This window comes from Rhinatrema bivittatum, chromosome 3 (genome assembly GCF_901001135.1).
Source record: "Rhinatrema bivittatum chromosome 3, aRhiBiv1.1, whole genome shotgun sequence".
NCBI lineage: Eukaryota > Metazoa > Chordata > Amphibia > Gymnophiona > Rhinatrematidae > Rhinatrema > Rhinatrema bivittatum.
In genome coordinates this window covers 537,110,248-537,138,160 of record NC_042617.1, presented here as the reverse complement: position 1 = coordinate 537,138,160, position 27,913 = coordinate 537,110,248, and the positions used below count along the sequence as shown (strand labels likewise).

The window sequence follows — 27,913 nt, the reverse complement described above, 5'->3', positions numbered from 1 at the left end:
TCCTCGGTGCGAGAGGACAATGCACCATCTGGAGAGCAGGGCCTTACTTACAGGATCATTTCCTGCTGCACCAGATTGATGCTCTCCAATCATGAGTACTTCCTCCTCCAAGGCAGCACCAGGGATGCCAGATTGAAGTTGGGACTTGGCTACTATGTCACTGAAGGTCTCATCTATATACCTCTCTGCTTCAGCTCCTCCAGGTCTGCCACTCTAGCCTCCAGAGATCTGACTCATCCTCTGAGAGACAGGAGCTCTTTGCATCGGATGCACACGTACAATTTCTCTGGTGGGTAAGAAATCATTCATGTGACACTTGATGCAAAAGACTGGGAAGCCCCCCTCTTGCTGCTGGACTGCTGCCTTCATCTTAAATTTATTCAATTCCTAGTTAAGTTTAAGTTTGCTATGGGTGTAGGATTGCATAAAATTAGGGTCCTTTAAATGTATTAGTGTATTCACTATATATCTGGTAGTAAGGGAATGATCAAACTCTTGATAAGGTATGGGGAATTTCTGAGTTTCAGTTGAAAGGCAGATTTTTTATTTTTTTTTTTGTTTTAAGTGTGAAAGTGACACCTGCCTATAAATTAAAGAATGAGCTTGGGATGGGTGGGAGTGGGGTGGAAGGGTTGAGAAATACAAACACACAAACTTCTGTTTGTTGCCTGATTTTCTGAATACTATTTAAAACAAAACACACAAACTTCTTTTTGTTGCCTGACTTTCTGACTACCTATTTAAAACAAAACACACAAACACACTAAATAATAAACCCTAATAGTTTACTTCTCCCCGAAACTTTTAAGTTTTAAAAATTTCTCCAAACAGTACTTTCTGATTCTTTCCAGCCACAAGTAAAGTGATCCTCTCCTCTCAGGGCTCCCATTGAGAACCTCATAGGTTGGCGATTGTGCCCCACTCTCGTCTGGAGATGGGGGAGTATCCAGAATTGCACCAATTCTGTTGAGCAGTGTGCTCTCCCCCCTCCTCAGGGATGAGAGGTCTGACTTTTGGCTTTTGAGGGATGCCCTTAGATAGGTTCCCTCTCTATGCCTTGTTTTCTGCTTATGGAAGGGGTTGTTTTCACACCCCATTCTCCGGGTTGGCTTAGCCTCTGAGTGGCAGTTACCCTCTGTTCTCACATGGGATCCGAAGGCTGTCTATTGGGAGCTCTCGCTCCACCGTTGCACTGAGATGCCTTGTGATGGATGATGAGCTACCCAGATGGAAACTCCCTCGTAGAGCAATCTGCTCCCCAGTAGCAGATGTGGCTTCCTCTCACTGGGTGGAGTGCCTCTTGAAATACCTGCTGAGCGCAATGTACATAGTTTCACTTCATGCCTTTCCTACTCATCTGTGTTGAATTTGGGTAGCACTCTACCTCTGGGGGGAAGTTTCTCCTTCATTTCTTGACTGACCTGTTGGCTTTCCGACAGCTTGCTATATCTATGGCAGCTTGGATTGGGGGAGAGGATCTTACAAAAGCTGCTCCACACCCATGTTGCAGTCACTTAAGGATTCTTATTTCCTCTTTCAACGTGACCCTGTCAGTAGATGCATTTGTTGGCTGAAAAGACAGTCCCTATCTATGCAGATATTTGCTTATGTGCTATGATGTCTCAAGCCATAGGTTTGATACCTAAACTCAGTTGATGGGCAGTCTGCTCTGCTGATCAGACTGCTCCTTCTCTGGTACACTCAACGGTTCCTAGATTGAGGGACTACCTCTTTCAGCATTCCTGTTTTCGCTCTCAGCAGTGAGGTTTACGGGCTTCTTCAGGTTGCTCTCACCCTGATGGAGGCTAGGACTCTCTCAGTATATGTAGCCTATGTTTACTGAGGGTAGATGAGCCCTGTGGGGCTGTGTTTGCCTCAGAGGCAATTACCTGCTGGGATTGGCAGGAGGTTTGTATGGTTGGGAAGACTCCCAATTGTATTTTCTACAACCTGGAGGCTGCTTCCTTGTGGTGTTCATTTCTTCTAACTTTGTCAGTCAGTCTAGGAAGAAGCCAGGGGGCGCATGGGAGTGGTTGTCACACATATCTTCATAGAAGGTTATGCGATCGTTTCCCTGCTTGGGCCAGATTCCTGGTCGAGTTGTTTCCCTTTTGTTTGGCTCCTACGATATTAAAGTACATTATTTAGCTAAGCTTCAGTCGCAGCTAATTGCCCTACTTAGCATCTTGGCATAGGGCTCCCAGTGGAGGAGTTAGCCCTTCATGCCTTAGCGTTTTGGTTTTTTATCTCATCTGATCTTGTATTTGTAGTAGTTCGGAAAGTGCAATCTTCTGCAGACCAGGGTGCTTCTTGCTGCTTCTTCTTCTCCAGGCACACATTTGGTTTCCATGCTCACTGTTCCTTTTGGACGTACTTTGGGGGGTGTTCTGCATGTCCAATCTGTTTTGTTGCTCGGTTGATAATGAACTGTAGTATTCTTTCTGCTGGGCTCTCTTGGCCCATCTGATGTTCGGTTGGGCTTGTGACACCAAAGACTAAAAAAAACTCCCAAAATTTGTGGTCTTAATCCAAGAGCTTTTTTCTCTTGTACTTGGTCATTTATCCCTTTGCCTGTTCACTGTTCGGAAGCTCTGACTGTATTGATTTTTGTGGCGTTCAGTGGGCTTCTCGCCCCGGGCTCGCATTAGGCCCCTGCCTTTGGATATGTATCAGGATTTCTGTCTCTTTCTGTCATACCAGTTTGTTTGCATTGATAACCCCAATTTCTTTGCCTCCTTGATCCCTTATAGGTCAGCTGCCTCAACAAAAAAAAGGGGGAGGGGAAAGGGTGGTGCTTCTGCACTGAAGGGTTTCCCCAATTTTTCTGTTTTTGGCAGGCTCTAGATTGGGATTCACGTATGTGTGAGACCTGCCATTCTGCTTGTCCTCAGAGAACGAGTTGTTTACTTGTAACAGGTGTTCTCCAAGGACAGCAGGATGTCAGTCCTCAAAATACCCTCCTGCCTCCCCTAGAAGTTTTTTTTTTCCATGTAACTGCTATATCATGGACTGAGGAACTCTGCCTGAGAGACAGGGAGGTGGCTACAGCTGTACATGTTCAATATAGCATGCTGAAAGCTCTAGAATCTTTGAGGTCAAAGTTCCATGTCGGGCTCCAACAGAACGTTTTAAGCTAGAACATACATGGTTTGATCACAGAAACTGCTTGTAATAAGTTAGTTTTCTGTTTTTCAGTTTTCAGTTTACTGTTAAATGTAATAGGTTGTTGTAATTGTAAACCGGAGTGAAGGCTGCTAGCTATACCTCGGTATAAAAAAACTCTTAAATAAATAAATAAAATAAAATAAATATCACACACGGGAGGACTGACATCCTGCTGTCCTCAGAGAATACCTGTTACAGATAAGCAACTCTGCTTTCCATAGCTTCTCAATCCTTTGCTTCTCTGCTGAGACTTCCCATAAAGATATGAGTTATACTGCACATTGTAAAAGTGGTTTTGTATTAATGTAGACACCTTCTCTTGGAACTGCATTGATACTACCAACTTAAACTTTTTGAAAGGGAAAAAAGTATTGTTTGGCTTTGACCTGGCATCTGCCCAGTGGGGGAGGCTAGTGCCCTGCATGTTGAACCACAGAGTGACTTAAGCTGATGCAGTCTCAAACCATTGTTATCCTGGCCCTGAGAATATGGATTGGTCCTCAAAGGTTCAACAAGGGGATGCTGGGAAAGCCCCAACATTATGGCAGCTTGAGGGTTGAAGGTTAAATCATGGAAAATGCACAATGAAGCTCTGCTACATCAAGGTGTGCTCTGACTTTGAAATGAAATACGATACTTGTGAAGCAACCTGGTATGATTCAATTCACAGTGAGTCTTAGTTCAACATTTAAGCTGAAGGTGAAATGATCCTGTGCATTGTGCATATCAGTGAATAAAAATCCCTGGCATTGAATTACTAAGGAGAACTGATTTGGGGCCTAATCTGACACATTTATTTATTTATTTATTTTTGGGTTTTTATATACCGATCTTCTTGCAGTGGATACAAATCAAACCAGTTTACAGTGAAACAATTAAACTTGCCTGAGAGCATTACATAGAACCTAGAACAAATAAAAAACTTTAAGTAACATGGTATTGAAGTAAACTTCTTATACTAGCTGCCTTGCAAAAAGCCATTAAAGTTAAAGTTAACATGCAGTTGAATGTATCGAATGAATTTGGGCTAGAATGCAGGGGGAGGACGGCGGAGGGAAGGACAAGAGGGAGGGAGGGTAAGAAAACAAAGGATCCAAATTGAATGGTGGATTTAAGGGCAGGTTTGAGAGCAGATTGATAACCTGCAAAAGCAAATCATAGTTGCCAAGGGAAGTAATTGTGAGCAATAGCGAAAGTGTATTGCTAGCAGGCGGGATCAGGGAAACGCTAGGCTGAATAACCATGTTTCAGTTTTTTCTTGAAGGAATGCGGGCAGGGGTCTTGTCTGAGGTCTGGTGGGAGGGTGTTCCAATGGGTAGGACCTGCAGTGGAAAGTGCCCTATTCCTTAGCGAGGTTTGACTTGAGGGACAAAGAGGGTGCCTTGGTATGCTTTTCTAATCGGTCTTGTGGAGTTGTTGGTGCGCATCTGAAAGGTAAGATCAATTGGGCCTATGTTGTGTAAGGATTTGTGCATGATGGTCAGAACTTTGTAGAGAACTCTGTATTTGATCGGAAGCCAGTGGAGGTTGTAGAGGATGGGCATGATGTGGTCTCTCTTATTAGAATTAGTCAAGATCCTGGCCGCTGAATTCTGTAACATCTGTAAAGGCTTAGTGGTGGTAGCTGGTAGACCGAGCAGCAAAGAGTTACAGTAGTCAACTTTGGTAAGGATGATAGATTGTAGAATAAGGCGGAAATCATGTGAGTGCAGAAGGGGTTTTAGCTTTTTCAGAACTTGTAATTTGAAAAAGCACTCTTTAGTCGTGTTGTTTACAAATCTTTTGAGGTTCAGCTGATTGTCCAGGAGCACGCCTAGATCTCTTACGTAAGACGTGTTTTGGAGGTTGTCTAGGATAGTTGAAGGGAGGTTGGGGAGAGAGTTAAAGTCTTTTTGTGGTTGACCCGGTTTAAGGGAGGCTGTCTCTCTAGGAATGGGATTGTCTTCCTGGGAGATAATGAGGTATTCAGTCTTGTCTTTGTTGATGACTAAGTTAAGTTTAGTGAGGAGTGAGCTGATTTCCTGAAAGCAAGTCTCCCAGAAAATTAAAGAATTTTGTAGGGACTTCTTAATCGGGATGAGAATTTAAACGTCATCCGCGTTTATAAGATGTTTGATTTTCAGCTTAGAAAGGAGGATGCATATAAGTATAAAAATCTGTACCATATCATACCATATATTTCTATATCATATATGTATGCAAACTGTTCTGTATCATACTATTTATATAACTCCTGCCTCTGACATTGCTGAAATCATAGATATATTTAAGTATCTAATGTTAAATTAAAAAGAAGAGTTCATTTTGATCCAACATTAGCTAACAATAATTCTCAGTGACTCTGTCTTAAACATATTTTTTTACAATTAATTTTTTAAAATCTGAATATCAACTTGTGTGATAAGAATATAGTACATTTAAGGAAATTTGGTTGCATGAATATATAGTATTTTAAAGATTGAAGGCACTTAGATTTTCCATTTTCCTCACAGTGTCCTGAACTTTCTCTGTATTGATGAATCCCTTGTAACAGATCATTTTATTTTTCATATGGTTTGTGTCATGCACCAAATTGGCTTTTTTTGCTGGAGCAGTGTGTTCATGATGTTTCATTAACAATATTGCTAAGTGTGTATTATGTAGTCAAAACAGGACCTTAACAGTGCATTAACTTTGTTATATGTGTACAATATAGGACCAATGAAGGGCATTTATTCATGCTTTCTAGCTGAAGAAACTTTTAAAACAAACATAAAGAGGAGAAGAGATTAAATCATCAATAATAGGCTTAATTTAAAAGCTTTCATAAACCAAACTACTAAAGACTGCTTTCATAAACTGCATGTTCTAAAAAGAATAAGACCACTGTTCCACAACCATGACTACAGGACTATCCTACAAGCAATAATCTTCTCCAAGTTAGACTATTGCAATTCTTTATTATTAGGTACCCCATCAGCACACACCAAACCGCTACAAATGGTTCAAAATACTGCAGCCAGAATCCTAACTAATACAAAGAGAAGAGAGCACATTTCCCCAATCCTTAAAGAATTACACTGGCTACCAATTCATTTCAGAATTCTTTATAAGTCAATCACCATAATCTACAAATCCATCCAACAAATCGCTCCTCTCAACCTACAAATCCCTTTCATAAAGCATACTTCCTCCAGACCCATAAGAGAGTACTACAAAGAGTCTCTGCAAGTACCGCCTTCCAAAACTTCCCTCCACATAACTTACAGAGATAGGGCTTTCTCCACAGCAGGACCCACGCTTTGGAACTCCATACCAACGGAACTTAGACAGGAACCCTGCTTACTGACATTCAGAAAAAGACTTAAAACATGGCTTTTCAAACAAGCCTTCCCAGACGCAGATTAAAAACTATTCTATCCGATATTCAACCTCCAATCAACATTTTATTATTATAACCATCCTGGTATCCTACCCCTAAGCATTATAATCATCCAGAATCTTCATTACTTATGATTTCGTCTTTATTGTTAAACTACATACTTGTACTGAACAATTCATTGTAAATCTCAAACATCCATTTTTGGAAATTCCTCCATTCTACAGGTTTATACACTTTGTTAAAGTTTCTATCTTGTCTTCTTCTTGCTCCTAGTTGTACGTCTCCTTGTTTATTGTAACTGCATCTATATTATTTATAGTTCATATTATTTCGTTCTCTGTTCCGGTTATCACCCATTGTTTATTGTAAACCGGCTTGATGTGATATTATCACGAATGCCGGTATAGAAAAAATTAAAATAAATAAATAAAATAAATATTCAATTTTTTCCCCCACTGGGAGTGTTATGCAAGGATATTGTTTTAATACTCTCATGTAACGAGATTCTTGTGTTCATTGTTAAATGCAGAACGCTGTTGTTGAGGCCATGGAGATGTACCAGGAGCTCCACATGTGGGATGAGTGTATTGCCGTTGCAGAAGCCAAGGTACTACAAAATTGTTTTGATACTTTGCAAGTATTCTTTTTTTTTCTTTCCATTTTTTTATGTGGGCTATACTATGAGAGGTAACTGCAACAAGAGGTTTTCAATCATCATGGTGGAAGTTTCAATAGCCCACCCATATTACAAGGCATGTACCCTGCAGCTAATTTTCAAAGGGAAAGGTAGTTTCTCTTTGAAAATTAGCTTCGTTCCTGTTTTTTTGTGCAGATGGCCAACTGGGGGCAAAATAGTGCAAGTACACTTGAAAATGAAATATACATATTCTATTTTACTTTCCTGACCTAAACGCACCCATACCTGACCAAAACTATTCATGCTGTGGAAGCCTCTATGTGCTTTTAATCAGGCAGGAGAGGGCAATTTCCAGCTAGGTCAGTTTATCCAGGTAAATGACTTTGAAAATTGTCATTTGTCATTTGAAACAGGGACCCCTGTGATGTGAGGTATGTGTGTATATGATTGAGAATGTACATGTGAGAGAGCAAAGGAGCACGTGTGTGTATATGATTGAGCATGTATGTATGAGAGAGAGCAAAGGAGCACGTGTGTTCTCCCAGGACAAGCAGGATGGTAGTCTTCACATGTGGGTGACATCACTGGACGGAACCCTATCATGGAAAACTTTTCTGTCAAAGTTTCTAAAACTTTGACTGGCACGCTGAGCATGCCTAGCATGCCATAATCCCTGTAGCCACAGGGGTCTCACTTCAGTCTCTTTTTTACGCGCTGCAGTTTGCCTCGCGATTAGGAGCTCTGTGAGAATTCTCTCACGCAATTTTCCTCACAGAAAAACTTGAAGATTACTTCATTAAAACGTTCCCTCATAGGGGTCTCCCATGCGATATTGTTTTTCATCGCTTGCTAAGTAAAGTTCACTCTCCCAGGTTGGTTCCTGCCCCTACTTTTTTCGGTGTCCGCATACCATTGACAGTTTTTGGGCCTCAACCTCTGCCATCATGGCAACAGTTTTCCGAAAATGTCCGGAATGTCCCCATACCATGTCAATTACCACATGATGTCTGTATGCTGTGCCTCGGCTCATCACACAACGTTTCTCACTGCCCAAGATGTGCCCAGATGACTCCAAAGGGTAGGTGGGCTCGCCTCAACAAGATGGAGACCCTGTTTAAAATCAAGCTGACTCCATCGACGTCCACCCAATCGTCACTGGCAGGAGCATCGAAGAAATTAGTCATCAACCTTGCTGGGAGCACCCAGGCAGCGGTGACCGTCTGTCACCAACTCCGTCTAAGGCATCTGTATCATCTTCCTCGGTGCTGGAGAAAGACCGGACCGAGCACCGAGGGAAGCACCGACACCAGCACCGTCGCGAGTCTTCTCCCGGTGCTGGCAACGGCCTCGATGGCTATTGAGCCGCTTGCGAAGAGAACATGGGTAGAGGAGCCTTTAACACCCTCTCCACCCGAAAAACCATACCGACACAGACACCGGAGCCATCGATATTTACACCGTTGCTAACCAGACTGTATGCACTCATTGGTGCCCTTCCGACACAGCCCGGGCCACCGATGCCGAAGCAACCCGCAAAGTCTCGATTCCCATTCCGGGATCCTCAGAGGTTGAAGGCAGACTCCAGTCCCCTTTCAACACCAATTCCACCGATGCCAGAACCGATGAGTGGTCCATCAGGGCTCTCGGGACCGAGATGCCCACGTTTCCCCTTGATGTGTTCGGTGCCGCTGAAACTCACACAGATGCCACCGCATCTTCCATCGAGGCCATCGAAGGATCCATAGGTGCTAACATGTCCAACAGTACCAACCTTCTTCCCTCCCTCAGGATCTCGACTAGAGACCTTTTCTGACACATGGGAAGATGTTGACACCGACACATCCACGGAGGACATCTTATCAGAACCATCTCCTCCAGAAGAAAGGAGAACATCTCCCCCAAAAGATCTCTCCTTCTCTAATTTTGTAAGGGAGATGTCAGAGACAATCCCCTTTGACCTGATTACAGAGGAGGACACACGCCACAAAACATTGGAAGTTCTCCAATTTGTTGATGCTCTGAAAGAAGTTATGGCTATCCCTATCCACAAACTGCTAGTGGATCTCCAGCATCGTCTCTGGGAGCATCCTTGTACTGTCCAGCCAGTGAATAAGAGGACAGATGCAACTTATCTGGTCCAACATATTCCTGGATTCCAAAAGCCACAACTCCCCATCAGTCGGTGGTGGTTGAGTCTGCACAGAAGAAGGCCAGAAGAGTGTGACCTCACTCTTCAACACCTCCTGGCAAAGACCAAAAATTCCTTGATATTTTGGGTCGCAAGATGTTTCAGGGCTCTATGCTAGTGTCACACATAGCTGCATACCAACTTTACATGACACAGTATCAAATGAATCTCTGGAAGCAGGTTCAGGAAATAGCCGACTCACTTCCCCAACAACAGCAAGATAGCCTCAACACCATACTACAAAAAGTCCTTGAGGCTGGGAAACATGAGGTTCGTGCTGGTTATGACTCCTTTGAAACAGCTTCTCGCTTGTCTGCCACGGGAATCAGCGCCAGGAGGTGGGTCTGGCTGAAAGCATCTGACTTGAGACCTGAAGTCCAAGACAAACTTGCCGATTTGCCATGTACCGGTGAAAACCTATTTGGAGACAAGATGCAAGATGCAACAGCTCAACTAAAAGACCACAATGAGACCCTGCGGCAATTATCTACAGTTACTACCGAGGCCCCTTTATCTGCAAGGAGATCCACCAGAAGGGACCCTAGAAAACTCTTTTATCGTCCATGCAGATACTACCCACCTACATCTTGCATGAGGCCAACCAGGCCGTCTCAGAGAGAGCATATCCTCGACAGCTTCAGACATCCAGACCTCAGCCACCACCACAAACAGGCCAAGCCTCTGGATTTTAATATCTATCCAGAGAACAGCAGCCACTCCACAAATCCAGATCCGGATTTGCCAGTAGGAGGTCGAATTCACCACTTCATAACCAACTGGCTCAACATTACCACAGACCAATGGGTTATATCCTTCATAACCCAGGGATACCATCTAAACTTCCTCATGGTACCCCCGACTCACCACCCAATCCTCTGTGGATGCAAAAAGATCACACAAGTCTTCTAGAGTCAGAACTGTCCACCCTTCTGGGCGCCAGGGCTGTGGAGCCTGTTCCCCGGGCACAGCAGGGCAGAGGGTTCTACTCCCGCTATTTTCTCATTCCAAAGCAATCAGGTGGCCTCCGCCCCATCTTAGACCTCCGCAATCTCAACAAATTTCTATGAAAAGAAAAATTCAGGATGATGTCCTTGGGCACCATGCTTCCCCTTCTGCAAAAAGGAGATTGGCTCTGTTCTCTGGATCTTCAAGATGCTTACGCTCAATTTCCAATATTCCCACATCACCGCAAGTACCTGCGTTTTCTAGTGGGACATCAACACTTTAAGGACCAGGTCCTGCCTTTCGGACTTGCCTCGGCACCCCGTGTCATTTCTGTTATTTTATGGTTTTTAAGGTCTGACATTGAAGACATTATAACATGAATAAGATACGACTCTACTCAATTAATACTAAAGGTCTCAATGCCAATAGGAAGAGGCAGTTACTATATCATGATTTGCAGATATATCAAATGGTTATAGTTTTTCCTACAAGAGACACATTTAAAGAAACGCTATGAACAATTACTATCCCCACCATCTTTCTCTCAAAAATTCTATGCTTCCAGCACAGTACAAGCCAAATATGTTGGAGTGGCCATTTTACTCTCCGACACTCTTGTTTGTGAGTACCTTTCCCATTTTGCAGACCTCCAGAGCTGAGTCTTAATATTGAAAATTAGAGTAGGAACAGATATATACACATTAGTGAATCTCTATGCTCTTAATAGCAACCAAACACCTTTTTTTCATAATCTTGGTGACACACTCAAAAAGCATGCTGAGGGTATCCCAATAATAGGAAGTGACTTTAACCAAACATTAAATCCACAATTAGATAACTCTCAACTACAGGCAACATTTTCGATAGGAATCAGGAGAGGATTGCGCTCTTTTCTAAATGATTGGAATCTAGTTGATATTTGGAGGCACTGTTACCCAACCTCTCGAGTTTATACCTTTTTCTCTGCGCCCCACAATACCTACTCATGTATTGATCTTATTTTAGTAGATAAACATTAGATAGTAGGGTATTAGGGACAGATATTGGCAATATTTCCTGGTATGATCACGCTCCCACATGGCTAGATTGGCTTTTACTAGACAATGACTAGACAAAGTGTTGGCTTTTACTAGACAATGACTAGACAAAGTGTTGGCGATTAAATGAACACTCGCTTCAAGATAAATTATTTTGTAATTTCTTGGGGGAGGGGCTTAAATAATATTTTCAATTTCACTCTAAAGTGGGACAGACCCCAGAGATTGTATGGGAGTGCTCCAAGGCGGTGGCAAGGGGCCTATCAATATTTCAGGCAGCAAAGTGTAAAAGAGAACTTGAACAAAGCAGAAATAAGTTAGATGTCGAAACCAAGCATCTTTCCAGATTACAAATGCAATCACCCACAAAACTAGTAGCTAACCGGCTACGATTAGCTAGGACGGAACAAACATCAAGCCCTGGATAACGTTTCCATAGCACATAGGCTTAATATAATTAAACCATCATACTTAGAAGGAGAAAATAAATCGAGGCGACAATTAGCACAGAAACTGAAAGCTCGCCAGGCTCAGAATACCATTGTCAAAGTTAAAACTGCACAGGGTGAATGCGTTTCTTGTACCTCTTCTATACAAATTGTTTCACGGACTTTTATAGGAAGTTATATGCCGGGAATAAAATCATAACAGATGATGCTATCGCTGAATACTGTGGATCCTTAACTTTACCATCTCTTACCAGAGACCAACAAACATTTCTTAATAGCCCTATAACTACACCCGCTATCAAAGATCTCAAGATGGGAAAGGCCCCCTGGCCTAGATGGCTTTACCAGTCTCATTACAAATGCTTCTCTCACCTCCTGGTTACACCCTTAACTGAGATGTTTAATTACCTGTGAGAGGGAGGCTCCCTAGCTCCTAATTCAAATGTGGCGGCCATCACAGTCATAGCGAAACCGGGCCGGGATCCAACTATATGTGGCTCCTACAGGCCAATTTTTCTAATAAATCTTGATCTAAAAATTTTGGCCAGCATCTTAGCAGGATGCTTAAACACTATTTTACCAGTCATAGTTCATCATGACCAAGTGGGCTTTGTACCAAATTGCTCATTTATTTATTTTTATTTATTTATTTAAAATTTTTATATACCGACATTCATCCAGGATATCATATCGGTTCACATTGTAACATAAACTGGCGCCAGGCATGGCGCTTTACATTGAACGATTAAAACATGCGAACAAGGTATTAAAAGGGGGTGGGAGATAACATGGGAAAGTTTGCATTAAATTTATTATAACAACGTTTGCAATTATATACATATGTACAATGGAAAATAAAGACTAAGAAGTGCAGGCAGGCTAGTGAGGGAGAAAGGGGAAGAGGAGAGAGGAGAGCTGAGAAGGAGGAGGAGCGGGGGAAAGAAGTAGGAGGGGGGAAAGAGGGAGGGGAGGGGAGGGAGAGAGGGACAGTGAAGGGGAAAGTAGAGGGAGAGTGGAAGGTGGAAATAATGGATAGGAAGAGAGAAAAATTAGGTGTATGCTTTAGCAAAGAGCCAGGTCTTAAGCTTCCGCTTGAAAGATTTGAGGCATTCTCTTGCCGTAAGTCAACTGGCATTGTATTCCAGAGGGTCGGCCCGGCTATCGATAATGCACGGGCTCTCGTGGAAGTAAGTTTGTAGAGTTTAGGAGAAGGGATAGGCATGGTTGCAAGGTGTGCATGTCTGGTAGGCTTATTAGACTGGTGTAAATGGAAGGAATCATTGAACCAGTTCATTTCAGGGTTGTATAAGGCCTTATGGATTAGAGAGAGCGCCTTATATTGTATGCGGGAAGCTATTGGAAGCCAATGTAAATCTTTTAGAACAGGGTAATATGGTCATGTTTACGTAAGTTGGTCAAGATCCGGGCTGTGGTGTTTTGCAGATTTGAATGGGATGGATGGCATTGTTGGGTAGGCCGAGAAGTAGGGAATTGCAGTAGTCAGTCTTGGCGAAGATTGTAGTTTGAAGCACTGTACGGAAATCGGGGGGATGTAGTAGGGGTTTGAGTTTTTTTAGTGTGTGGAGTTTAAAGAAGCCGTCTTTGAGTATGTTATTGATGAATTTCTTAAGTGTGACATGACCATCAAGGATGATTCCCAGATCATGGACTTGTTGGGCAAATTGGAACTGCGTAATAGGGGGGAGGATGGTTGGTTTTGGGGTGAGATGAGCATGATTTCAGTTTTCGTGGTATTAAGGGCAAGGTGGATGGAAGATAGGAGATTGTTAATGGAAGAGGGTTTCATTCCAGAAATCCATGGTTTTCGATAGAGAGTCAGTGATGGGTATGAGCAGCTGAACATCATCAGCGTATATGTAATGAGGGAGATTTAGACTGGAAAGGAAGTAACAGAGAGGTAGGATGTAAATATTGAATAGGGTTGAGGATAGGGAAGAACCCTGAGGGACACCTCGGTTGAGGGGGATGGCCTTGGATACGTGATTTCCTAATTGAATTTTGTAATCTCTGTTGCTGAGGTAGGAATTGAACCAGTTGTGGGCAACGCCTGTAATGCCAATTTCAGTCAACGCTGTAGGAGAATAGGATGGCTGACGGTGTCAAAAGCGGAGGATATGTCAAGGAAGGCAAGAATGTATGATTGCCCTTTCTCAAATCCTTTGATAATGTGGTCTGTCAGGGAAAGTAAAAGAGTCTCAGTACTATGAGATTTCCGAAAACCGTATTGTGCGGGGGCAAGGATATGATTATCTTCAAGGTATTCTGTGAGTTGCTTGTTGACAGTTTTTTCAAGGAGTTTAGAAATGAATGGAAGATTTGATATAGGGCGATAATTAGCTGGATCAGGGGTCAAGTTTGGGCTTCTTTAGAATAGGTTTGACAATTGCCTGTTTCAGGGGAGGGGTACCTGCCCAGAGTTAATGGACAGGTTAATGATTTTTGTTAAAGGTTTGGCAATGATGTTGGGTATTGTGAGGAGATGTTTAGTGGGTATAGTGTCAGATGGGTGAGTGGACGGTTTGGCTTTCTTGATAAAGGTTTCTATTTCTAATGTTGAAGTGCAGTCTAGGGAGGAGAGAACTTTAGTATAGTTACTGGTCTTTGTTTGATTGATGTCCAATTCGAAGTGGTTGCTGGGACCGGTAGAGGAGGAGAACTTGGATAGCAATTTATCTACTTTGGTTTGGAAGAACGTGGCAAGTTCTTCGCATTTGGATTTGGCTACTACATCAGGGATGTCGGGAGTAGTTGTCTTGGTGAGTGAATTCACGTAGTCGTATAGTACTTTAGGATTGTATTGGAATTGGTGTATTTTGTTGGCATAGAAGTCTCGCTTTGTCATGTTAAGTTTGTCACTATAGAGGTTTAGGGAGGATTTAAATTGTGCCAGGTGAGTAGTGAGGGATTCTTACGCCAGATCTTTTCAGATTTCCGAAGTTGTTGTTTAAGGTTTTTTAGCTCTTGGGAGTACCATGGTTTCTTACTCTTGTTGTTTTGCGGACAGACACGTTTAGATTGCAGGGGACAGGTGGTGTTAGCTATGCTGTTGGTAATGTCATGCCAGGAAGCAAGTGCTGTATCTGCATTGGTGAGCTCGAGGTGGTCAAGTTTGTTGTCGAGAGCTGATATAAGGTCATCTCTGGTGCAATTTTTTCTGTAATGAATGGTTTTGTATGTGTTGTCATGGCAGGAGGGTGTCTTAATGGAGAGAGAGGTTTTAATGAGGTGATGATCTGACCAGGGGATGGGTGTGTGAGAAGGGGGGTCAGTTTGTATGAGGGCATTGGTGAAGAGTAGGTCAAGGGTATGGCCCGCCTTGTGAGTAGGAAAATGGATAGATTGCTTATAGCCTAAAGCATTTAATGATTCAAGAAAAGCATCACATGAAGGGGTGCGGGGGGAGCTATCAACATGCAAGTTGAAGTCTCCAAGTATGATGGCTGGAATGTCAATGGAATGTCAATTGCAGGATAATGCAATTGCGGATAATGTTCGCAAAGTTACAAATCTCCTTCGATGGGTACGAGAAAATAAAATACCAATGATATTGCTTTCAGTTGACACGGAGAAAGCATTCGATATGGTGCCTTGGCCCTTTTTATTCCAAACGCTAAAAAAGATGCAATTTGGACCTTTTTTTGTCAATTGGTTATGGAAATTGTGGGATAGATTTTGAAAGGGTTACGCACGTAACCCTTTAAAACCTACCCCTGTGCGCGCTGAGCCTATTTTGCATAGACTCGGTGGCGCGCACAAGCCCCGGGACACACGTATGTCCCGGGGCTTTGAAAAAGGGGCGGAGGTCCGGGGGCGGCCCTGAGTCCTCCGGCACAACGGCTGTGCCAGGGGTTGGTGTGGTGGCAGCGGGCCGGCAGGCGTAACTCCTGCAATAAAGGAAGGGGGGGGGATTTAGATAGGGCAGGGGGTGGGTTACATAGGGGAAGGGAGGGGAAGGTGGGGGGAGCGAAAGGAAAGTTCCCTCTGAGGCCGCTCCGATTTCCGTAACCAACTTACAAAAAAAGGTCCAAATTTCCGTAACCATCTGACAACAAAATCCAAATTGCATCTTTTTTTAGTGTTTGGTTGGTGCAGTTGGTGTAGCTGGTTCAAAAAGGTTTGGATAAGTTCTTGGAGGAGAAGTCCATTAACGGCTATTAATCAAGTTTACTTAGGGAATAGCCACTGCTATATTTGCATCAGTAGCAAGGATCTTCTAGTGTTTGGATAATTGCCAGGTTCTTGTGGCCTGGTGTTGGCCTCTGTTGGAAACAGGATGCTGGGCTTGATGGACCCTTGGTCTGACCCAGCATGGCAATTTCTAAGGGCCAGTGCACCATATCGAATTGCTTTCTCAGGGTCAACTGAAAGCAATATCAGTAGTATTTTATTTTTCTCGTACCCACCGAAGGAGATTCGTAACTTTGCGAAACATTATCCGCGGCTGAGCAACTTGGTTACAAGCCCACTTGGTCATGATGAACTATGACTGGTAAAATGGTTTTTAAGCATCCTGCTAAGATGCTGGCCAAAATTTTTAGATCAAGATTTATTAGAAAGATTGGCCTGTAGGAGCCACATATAGTTGGATCCCGGCCCGGAGCGGCCTCAGAGGGAACGGGGAAGCCATCTGGCCTCCCCTAGGGCTCGGCAGTGCGCAAGGTGCACAAGTGTGCACCCCCTTGCGCGCGCTGACCCTGGATTTAATAACATGCGCGTGGCAACGCTTGCATGTTATAAGATCGGGTGTACATTTGTGTGCGCCAGGTAGCGCGCACAAATGTACCCCGCGCGCGTAAGATTAAAAATCTGCCCCTATATGAATTCCCACAGGCTCGAGTAAAAGTCAATGGAGGTTATGGCGAATGCTTTCCCATTGAAAGAGGCACTAAACAAAATTGCCCACTGTCACCCATCTATTTGCTTTGTTTTTTATTTTATATGTTTTATTTATTTATTTGCTTTTATATACTGACATTCGTTGGCGTACATCACATCGGTTCACATAACAACAATTGGAATAGTATGACAAGGGTCATACTATTTTACATTTAACAAAAACTGGTTGGAACTAAGTATACAATGTAACAAAAATTTTGCATTTAACAAAAATTGGTTGGAACTAAGTATACAATGTAATAAAAATTTAGGGAACGAGCTTTAAATAAACGAGTGGTGAAGAGTCTTGCGGGGGCACATGTATCCGGTCTAAACATTTGAGCAGGGGAGACGGAGGGTGTTAAGGGGGGGTGGGTTAGGTGGGGTGTTGGTAGGCATTTAGGTATAACCAGGTTTTTAATTTCTTTTTGAAAGAGTGGAGGGAGGGTTCCAGTCTGAGATGGGGGGGAAGCTTGTTCCAGAGGGTGGGGCCCGCTACAGAGAAAGTGCGTTGTCTGGTGGAGGAGAGGTGTGCTAGTTTGGGGGGAGGGATGATAAGAAGGCCTGTGTTTTGAGATCGCAGATTTTTCTGGCTGTTGAGTAGTTGGGGAGGGTCGTTGGTCCACTTGATGTTTTGGTTGTTGATGTTTTATGGAGTAAGGTGAGAATTTTGTATTGTGACCGGTGGGGTATGGGGAGCCAGTGGAGTTCTTTTAGTATAGGGGTGATGTGTGCTGAGCGGTTGATGTTTGTGAGTGATCTGGCTGCTGCGTTTTGTAGCAGTTGGAGGGGTTTTAATGTGGAGGGAGTTACAGTAGTCTAGCTTGGAAAGTATGAGGGATTGTAGCACTGTACGGTAATCATGGTGCAAGAGAAGAGGTTTGAGTTTTTTTAGGACTTGTAGCTTGAAGAAGCCCTCTTTGATTGTCCTGCTGATGTGTTTTTTCATATTGAGATCCGAGTCAAGGGTGAAGCCAAGATTTCTGACCTCATTGGTGAGGGGGGTGTGTGGTTGGCTCAAGGAGAGGTCACTGTCGGTTCTAGTAGAGGGTTTGTTAGTTATGTGTAGTATTTCAGTTTTTTTGTCGTTGAGGCAGAGGGAGATCTGTGAGAGGAGGTTCTTTATTTGGGTGGCAAGGGTGTTCCCAGACTGCAATGGTGTTGGTTAAGCTTTCTTTGATGGGGAGGAGAATCTGGAAGTCATCTGCGTAGATGTAGAAAACGAGGTTCAGGCTGGTGAGGAATTTACAAAGTGGGAGCATGTATATATTGAACAGGGTTCATGAGAGGGAGGAACCTTGGGGAACTCCGTGAGGAAGTGGGTATTGGTCTGATTCGCAGCTGTTAAGTTGAACTTTGTAGGATCGGTTGGAGAGGTAAGATTGAAACCAGTTGAGGGTGTTTTCTCTTAGGCCGATCTCCTCCAGTCGTGTCATGAGAATGTCATGGTTTACGGTGTCAAAGGCGGCAGAGATGTCCAGTAGGATGAGTAAGTAGGAGCGACCGGCGTCTATGCCTCTCAGGGCTGTGTCTGTGAGAGATAATAGGAGGGTTTCGGTGCTTAGGGATTTTCGGAAGCCATGTTGGTTGTGGAACATGAGGTTGTGATTTTCTAGGTACTCTGAGAGTTGGAGGTTCACATGTTTCTCTATGATCTTGGATATGAAGGAGAGATTTGAGATAGGTCTATAGTTGGAGAGGTCGGAGGGGTTGAGCTGAGGTTTTTTGAGGATGGGTTTAATTATAGCACATTTCAGGGCTTCAGGGAAGATGCCTTGTTTGAGTGAGGAGATGTTCGAGTTGGAGATGATTTGGGGGATGAGTTTGAGAGTCTTGACTGGGATTGTGTCGATGGGGTGTGATGCTGGGTTTATTTTCTGGATGATCTTCTTTACTTCGGTAGAGGCGATGGGCTCGAAGTTGGACCAGATGATTGGTGTTTCGCTGGGTGGGGTTGGTGATTCTTCTTTTGTGGGGAGATTGGGAGGTATGAGATTGGAGATTTTCTCAGAGAAGAAGCGGGCAAGTTCATTGCAGGTCTTTGCAATGAACTTTTTTTCCGTAGAATTGACGCTTGGCTTTGTCAGTGTCTGTTCTGTAAATGTAGAGGAGTGTTCTGTATCTGTCGAGGTGGGGTGGGATTTCTTCTCCAGGTTTTTTCAGCTTGCCGGAGGAGCCTTTTGGTGTTTTTCAGTTCAGGGGAGTACCATGGAGTTTTGTGTGCGTTGTTGGTGGAGATGATTTTGGATATGATGGGGCAGTTGGTTTTGGCGATTTCAGCGTTGATGTCCATCCAGGAGTTGATGGCAGTGTTTGGATCTCTAAGGTTTAGTGTATTTAGGGCAAGGGGGAAGTGTTCGGTGATGACATCGCTGGGGCATGGTTTGGAGAAATTTTTAGAGCCTTTCAATACTAGAGTTCGCAGCTCTGGCCAAATTTTGGGGGTCAACATAGGGGACATACAGTATAAACATACTCTTTTTGCAGACGATATTCTTTTCACCCTCACGAGCCCCAGTTTCTCACTATATGGGATCAGTTTAGAGTTACAACAGTTCGGCGCAGTCTCGGAATTTAAAGTAAATTTCAATAAGTCGGAGATTCTGAATGTTAACTTAGATAATAATACCTGCAATAAATTGAAAATCTGTTTCCCTTTCAGATGGGCTAAACGATCCTTAAAATATCTGGGGGTCAGCATCGGCCCTGATGTGGGAGATATAAATGCATTCAATTACATCCCTCTGTCAAATCAGGTACATAAGGACCTTGGTAGCTAGGACAGAGAAACTTTCTCGTGGCTAGGGCAAATCGCTGCCATTAAAATGAACATACTTCCTAGATTTTTATACCTGTTTATTGCTATCTTTCTATATCTATTGGCATCGCTACTGAGAACATGGCAAAAGAAGATTTTTGACTATATATGGCGGCAGAGACCCCCTAGAGTGTCTCAACAAGTAATGTATCTTTCTAAGGATAGAGGAGGCTTGGGTGTACCAAATCTACATTGGTTCTTTGCTGCGGTTCAGCTAAGGGCACTCCTTGACTTCCATAGAAGTGTAAATATGAAACAATGGATAGCTATTGAGCAGGCAATGGTAGGGGAACACCCACTGGAAACCCTGCCATGGCAACGACTACGTTGTTGGCCTTTTACATTAAATACTACCATGAGAATCTTGGCTCAGTCGCGAAATAAATTAGTAGGGCATAACTCTTATTATTTCCTCACGCATTTTTTCCACAATACCTCTTTTCCTGTTGGTTTACATCTTAGGGCTTTCCAAGACTGGAAGGCAAGAGGCATATTTACCATGGAACATGTGACTCTACAAGGTACACTTTTATCACTGGATACTTTAAAATCTAGGTACCCAGAATGGAGTGTGAGTACGTTGGAATATGCTCAGATATGACACTTTATCCAGACACAGTGGAGATTACAGGCCACACACACTAAATCATTATTTGAAAATTACTGTAGTCAAGCAGATAGAATTAGAGACTGTAAATAGGCGGTAAGCCCCTGACTAATAGACCCAATAAAAACCAGCTCTAAAGAGTCATAAAAGTGAGAGGTTTATTTATGGAGGAAGGCGTGGTTCCTCCAGGAGCAGAAGCAACACAAAAAACAAGTGGTATATAGTTCTAAGCCTGCTCAGAGATCTGACGTGCGTGTTCAGCAATTTAAGGGTTTCTTTCAGCCAATCAACAGGTGTCTGCATATGCCCTCCCATTACCTTATAGCCAATTAATACGTTTTAGCATGTGTTCGTGCTCTTACTGTGGGCAGGAGCCTCTTGTGGTCATTTTCAGAGAATAAGTCCAAGTTAACTTTCGTTTTCCCAGAGTTTACGTCACTGTGTGCTGACGTGTGCTGGCTATCAGTCCACTAGGTGTAGTTTTGTGCTGGTTATTCTTACAAGACCTAATTTCGAAGATTTATGACCTATTACAACAAAGAGGGCAATGTTCAATATCATCATATGTGAGCATGGGAAGCAGATTTGGGGATTACTATCAGTGAGGGGGATTGGGACACATTTATCAAAATGCTCGAAAAAGTTCTATCTTGACCTAGATCCGAGAAAATTGCTATAAGCTACTGTATCGCTGGCACTTAGCTCCAGCTAAACTATACTGTATCTCACATTCTTATTCAAAATGTTGGAGGAACTGTGGGGAACTGGGCACTTATATATTGTTTGGTGAGAATGTAGCAGAATAATTCCATTCTGGAAACAGGTAGCCATGTGGCTTTCTGGAATTCTGGAAGTGGAGATTGGGGTTGATGCATTCCACATGTTACTTGGTAAACCTGATCAGCAACTAACTAAGTATCAACAGTCCTTATGTTTGAAGAGTATATTGTGACCAGATGTGAAATCTCTCTGCTTTGGAAGAGCGTAGAACCTCCGACACTTTAGGCGGTGGTTCAACATATAAATTTTCACAATCATATGGCCCATCTAATGGCCATTCGGCACGATACCCTCCCTTCATATTATAAAATCTGGAACCACTTTTCAGTTTGTCAAAAGCGACAAGGGCTTCTATCTATATAGACCATGTGTGCATAATGCGTTATCTTATTGACAGTAGTGACTTTAACCATTATCAAGAAATAAGATTTGTCTCTTGATCACTGTTTCTTTATATATCCTTGTGCTTGTTGCCTATTACCTGCTTGTACGTGGAAACCTTTGTAAAACTTCGTTCATAGTGATGATTGGGATTAAATGGTTACACTGGTAAACAAAGTTTTTGTTTCCTTCAGGCTTTTTGGTGTTCCAAATAGATTTTGTGATGCTGATCTCAGATATTATTTCGAAATTTGTACATCACGTAAGGTTTTTGAGGAACGGCCAATTATGTGTTACAATAATTGTGAAATTTTAAAACATCTCGCATACATATATTTTCTTGCTGGACAGTATTTTTTATGATTTTTAAAATGTGTCATATTTTGATGGCCATAAGCAACATAACATGTAACAGAGACTAACTTTTTTTTAAAATACACCAAGAAACTCTACCTGATCATGCCAGAACTTGCTCGGGCAAGCCCCAGTTCGGCGCAAGATTCCAACTTATTTCCATGACGACGCAGCCTTATATAAGCAGCAGCAATGAGTAGTCTCCTGGGCAACATCTGTGTGAATGAGCGAATTGCATCGCTAAAACTGTTGAGTTTAAAGCTTGTGGATTTAATTTCATATACTTTATGAAATGTCGCACCAATGTTGTAATAGCCGTGACACGTGTTATTACATCTGTGGTGAGTTTACTCTGAAAGCACAGAAAAGGAGTATGACTGCACTCATTAAGAAGGCATGCGAGTTATACTTCGGGTGCAAAGTTGGTGACCAGGGCAGAGCATGGGCTTCTCATATATGTTGTGCATCTTGCGCCAGTACTCTGCGAGCTTGGCTAAAAGGTGTGCGATCATCCATGCTGTTTGCCATCCCAATGATATGGAGGGAACAGAAATCATATAACTGACTGTTACTTCTATATGACAAATGTGTTAGGATACTCATCAAAGAAAAGGAAGTTTATTGAGTACCCTAACCTTGCATCGGCAATGAGACCAGTGCCGCATGACGACAGTCTTCCTGTCCCAAAACTGCCAGAGGTGTGGACACTTGATGACAAGGATGAAGAGGTAGGCGATGATAGCGAGCTACCACAGATGGAAGCTGCGGCTGATCCTGACTTTGTGCCATCAACATCCAGCAATTCTCATTTAATATCTCAGTCAGAGCTGAACGATCTGGTCAGAGATTTGGCTTTATTGAAGAGTCAGGCGGAGCTGCTTGGGTCAAGGCTGTAAGGATATAATCTTTTGTCATCTGATATGAAAATTTCAGTATTTTGCAGCCGTCATGAAGATTTGACAAAATATTTCAACCAAGTAGTCAGTCTGACTTTTTGCTGTGACATCAATGGATTGTTTTGTGCTCTCTGATGTGACTACGACCCAACAGAATGGCGACTGTTTATTGATTCATCAATCTTAAGTTTGAAGGCTGTTTTGCTGCACAAAGGCAATATCTACCCATCAATACCTGTCGGACATGCCATTTATATGAATGAACGTATGAGAACATGCAGCTACTGCTGAACCACATTGAGTACTCTAGGTACAACTGGAATTTGTGTGATGATCTCAAGGTAGTTGCAATTCTACTGGGTCTGCAGTTTGGTTACACCAAGTATTGTTGCTTCCTTTGTGAGTGGGACAGTCGAGCAAGAGATTCGCATTATGTCAGAAAAGTCTGGCCTCTCTGCAAGAAGTTGGTTCCAGGGCAGAAGAATGTTGCGCACGACCCATTGGTGGATCCAAGTAAGATATTTCTTCCACCTTTGCACATCAAACTTGGGCTGATGAAAAACTTTGTTAAGGCAATGAATAAGCAAAGTAAAGCCTTTGATTATTTGCGGCAAATGTTTCCACGCTTAAGTGACGCCAAGCTAAAAGAAGGTGTTTTCGTTGGCCCACAAATCCGAGCTGTGATGAAGGACAGCCACTTTGATGGTCTTCTGCAAGGTATTGAACGTGTTGTGTGGACAGCCTTCAAGAATGTTGTTTGTAACTTTCTAGGCAACTATAAGGCAGCAGACTATGTCAAACAGGTTGAAAATCTGCTTCAGGCAAACAAATTGATGAAGTGCAACATATCATTGAAGATACATTTTATTTATTTATTTACTTACTTACTTACTTAACACTTTTATATACCGATATTCATGTAGAAGATTACATATCACTTCGGTTTACAGTATAACAATAACTGGCATGTAAGAATGCTTTACATTTAACAGGGATAAAATAACTTGGAGCAATGAAACAGGGACAAAACAACAATAAATAATGGGCTCTATTGAGGGGCCAGAGAATAACTGACCAAGGTTCTAAGTGCATAATGAATTAAACAACAATAAATAATAGGCTCTATTGAGGGGCCAGAGAAAAACTGACTAAAGTTCTAAGAGCGTAATGAATTAACTTAGGGTAAGGGTGAGAGGAGCATAGTTAGCTTGATCATCTGCGGAGTTGGAGTGCTAATCTAAGAGCTTGTCTGTTAGTATGTAGGGTGAAGTACTAGAAAGATCATCAGCATAAATGAAAAGCTTGTTCGAACAGCCAAGTTTTGAGTCTCTTTTTGAAGGTAATCTGGCATTGTTCTAGCCGGAGCTCTGGTGGTAGAGAGTTCCATTGCGCATGAACTCATTCCCTCTTGGACTTGTTCCCAGACAACCTTGGTGCTGTGAGTGACGAACATGGTGAAAGGTTTCATCAAGCATTGTCAAAATGGAGAAACGGTATAAAGGCAAGTGGAACACCTCCATGCTGGGTGACTATTGTTGGACTCTCATCTGCGAAGCGTCGGACAGTGATTACAAACGAAAATCTGCCGCAAAACATTTTTAGTTTTGTTTTCTTGTGCCAACATTGTCATTATAGCTTATGCTGCTACAGACATGTAACAATGCTTAATGTATATCGCACTTTTCTGGCAAACGGTACGTAATACAGACCTAATAAATGCATATTTGTGTTCAGCTTGTTAAAATCTACTTGTTTCACCGAAGGTTGTGGAGGAAACAAAATGTTCCCAGAAATTTGTTTACCAGTGTTCTTATGGCCTGGCTTGGCCACTGTTGGAAACAGGATGCTGGGCTTGATGGACCCTTGGTCTGACCCAGTATGGCATGTTCTTATGAGCATATCCTAACTGAATGCTTATAAGTGGGTAACTGCACCCTTTCTTCTCCCACAAAACTACTGATCTGTGGGGGGGGGGTTTAGGATTGATGGTGGATGTTTGATAAATGAAAATTGTGGATGTTATTTTATTTATTTATTAGGTTATTGCAATGGTTAATATTTCTTGTACTTGTGTAATGTTACATCCAATAAAATGTTGTTTACAAAAAAAGAAAAGTGGAAGCAGAGAGGAGGAATCATTACTAAAGTAAAACTGTGTGAAATATCTTCAGCCCAGTGATTATGGGATCCAAGGCAGCATAAATTCACTTGGAGGAAAAACATCTCAAATAAACCTGATTGATGTTTTTCACTGGGTAATCAGAAAATTAGATCAAAAAAGAGTGCTGGATCATACCTTTGATCCTATTCTACATTGGAGGCTTATAAACAAGTAGGGAAGCATATCAGGGATGGGGAATGAATCCTTTGTCAGTAAACTAGATAAGCAACTGAGTAAATGCTAAACATATGAAATTCACTCCAAGAAGAGGAGATTGACACAGAGAGCCAAAGAAATAAATCCTAGGGCTGGTTATATTCACTCTTTATATGCAGCCTTCCAGAGAAGCTGGATGAGATGTGCCTTTCTCTGACAGTACACTAACCTATAACAGGGTAGATACTCAAGGGATAATAGACAAGAAAAAGGACTGAGAAAGCGTGAGGTGGTTAAATTAAAAAAAACAAAAAGAAAAACAACCAGTATAAGGAGGAATAGCCTTCATGTTTCTACAGCTTTAGCTGGTTATCTTTAGCTACACTTACCTAGCTGAAAATCGTCCCCTTTGTTACAATGTGATGTCGACAGGGAATAATGGTGCCAAATGCACCTGGAAATTACATAATCCCAATACTGCTTCTACTTTCCCCTTTCTCAGGGTTCTGGATTTATGCTACATCCTGCTATGTTTGGGTGCATTTTCTTTATGTTTATACCATTAGTTATTTCAAAGTATTTTTTTTCCTTATTTTTAAGGCCACAACAAGATTTTGGAATTCCATTATTTGAGTTGCGTGTGTGCATAGTTTTTATTCAACAGAACTTTCTATTTCAGACCAGATCTGTTAAATGTTTTTTCCTATTGCACTCTGCTGACAGAAATACTTAGTGAGTCAGGCCCATGGAGTTTGGAAATAAATTGAAGTTTCGTGGCATTTTACAGAATCTGATTCTAACATTTCTTCTGATGTTTGCATTTCTTCTATGCTCAGGGACACCCAGAATTGGAGAACCTGAAACGGAGCTATTACCAGTGGCTAACAGAGAGTCAGCAGGAGGAAAAGGCAGGAGAAGTGCAGGAACATGAAGGAGATTACATCACTGCCATTAACCTATATCTGAAGGCTGGCCTCCCTGCCAAGGCTGCTCGGCTGGCCATGAGTAAGGACCAGCTGATGGTGGATAGTGATATTGTTGCCAGAATTGCAGCAGCCCTTATCAAAGGAGAGTTCTATGAAAGGGTAAGAATCAGAAATAGGCTCAAAATTGGTGTGCCTTTTCCAGCCCATCTTGTAAAATTACATGCATGTTTATGTTCTTACAGGGGACTATAGCCATGTTTGGCCTATGTTATATAATAACCTAAAACTATTTTTGGAGGGACCTTTTCTTGAAAAAATGAATAGAAAAATACATTTCTAGTTTTGAGAATTTATTCAACACTAAAAAGTAAACACAATTAAAAATACTGTAGCTATCATCTATTTGTTAATTTATTATCAGACAAATCATAAGTCCTATAATACTTTTTGATCAGACAATAATTAAATGTACATATAAAATTAAGTAGAATAAATTTAAGGTTTGAACTAATTTAAGTGAACAGATTTCAATCTGTCAGTTCACAAATTATCACTTCTGAAATTTAAATAAAGATACTGAGTGCATTTTTTCACAAAAAGTAACAAAGTAAAGATGTTTGTTCCTTCTGCATTTCTATTCTGGTGTCCTTGTTCTCTGCAATTTCACTTTTCTCATACCTTTATTGAAATTACTTTTCTCTGAAGACAAGCAGTTCACCCATCAGAGAACTGAATGATGATATTCTGATGGCACCAAACCAAATAGCCTCTACCAGAGCTTTCCAAGATTTTTCAGCTATAATGGGTATGCGTAGCAGTTGCCATACACCTACAGAATGCCTCAGGCTCATTTTTTCTGCAGTCTCCTTGAACATATTTTGCTTCTTTCATAGCAACCTGCTTTAATAGCAATATAATAAATAATGGCAGATAAAGACCAAAATGGTCTATCCAGCCTTCCCTGTTGAATAGTTATGCATATAAATTCAAGCCCATCTTATTTATTTATTTATTTGTTTGTTTGTTTAAGAGCTTTTATATACCGGTATTCGTTGGTACATCATATCAGTTTACATGGAACTTATCGCATTACATGGAACGTGGAGAAAATAACGTTAAACATTTCAGAATTTCATGGAACATAAATGGTAACGTGGAACAATAATGAATAAATTAGGAGATTAACATAATACAATAACAAAGATAAAATGTAGAAATAAAACATGAGTAGGTTAAAGATAACAAAGATGGACTAACATATCATTCCGAGTGAGGGGTTGCATGATGTGATAAGTGATGATTTACACTTGAGGGGGATGTGTTGTGAGGCAAAGAGAGATAAACAGCATGTGGTCATGAGAGGAGGTCGCTAATTTCTGGAGAAAAGTTTGAGATATTGAGTAGTGGACAGTAGAGAGCTATTATGAGAATGCCTGTTTAAAGAGCCAGGTCTTTAGCTTTTTTTTTTTAATTTCTGGGTGCAGTTTCCTGACGGAGTTCAGGGGGCATGGAGTTTCAGATTGAGGGTCCTGCAATGGATAAAGCTCGTTCTTTCATTGCATTAAGGTGTGTGAGTTTAGGGGAGGGAGTGTGTAGGATTCTTTATAGGCTGATCTGGTGGGTCTGTTGGAGGTATGGTGATAAAAGGAATCGTTAAGCCAATGCATAACTTGGTTGTGTAGGGTTTTGTGTATGATAGAAAGACACTTGTAGAGAATTCTGGAAGATATTGGGAGCCAGTGGAGGTCTCTAAGGATGGGGGTGATATGGTCTTTCTTGTGGGTGTTAGTGAGGATTCTGGCAGAGGCGTTTTGCAACATTTGAAAGTAGTTGCTGGGAGGTCTAGGAGTAATGAATTACAGTAGTCTATTTTGGAGAATAATGTGGCCTGAAGGACTGCATGGAAATCATTGAAATGGAGGAGAGGTCTCAGTTTTTTTTAAGACGTGGAGTTTAAAGTAGCATTCTTTCATGGTGGAGTTGAATTTTTTTAGGTTTAATTGGTTGTCTAAGATGACGCCTAGATCTCGTACATGTTGCGAAAAAGAAGTTGAGGGGGGAAGGGGGTTGAGATCGGAGGGGGGGATCACAGTGTTATGGTGGGCGGAAATGATGAGGAGTTCAGTTTTGGAGGTGTTAAGTGCGAGATGAAGGTT

The 27,913-nt window shown here is 42.1% G+C and overlaps 1 protein-coding gene across 1 annotated transcript in view; it reads left to right on the top strand.

Annotated features, from left to right (window-relative positions):
- Positions 1 to 27,913, top strand: part of IFT172 (intraflagellar transport 172) — a 649,332-nt gene that overhangs the window by 291,401 nt on the left and 330,018 nt on the right. The window contains exon 22 of the mRNA XM_029596359.1: positions 25,668 to 25,916. Coding sequence (XP_029452219.1) covers positions 25,668 to 25,916 — 249 coding nt within the window. The remainder of the gene's footprint in view (positions 1 to 25,667; positions 25,917 to 27,913) is intronic.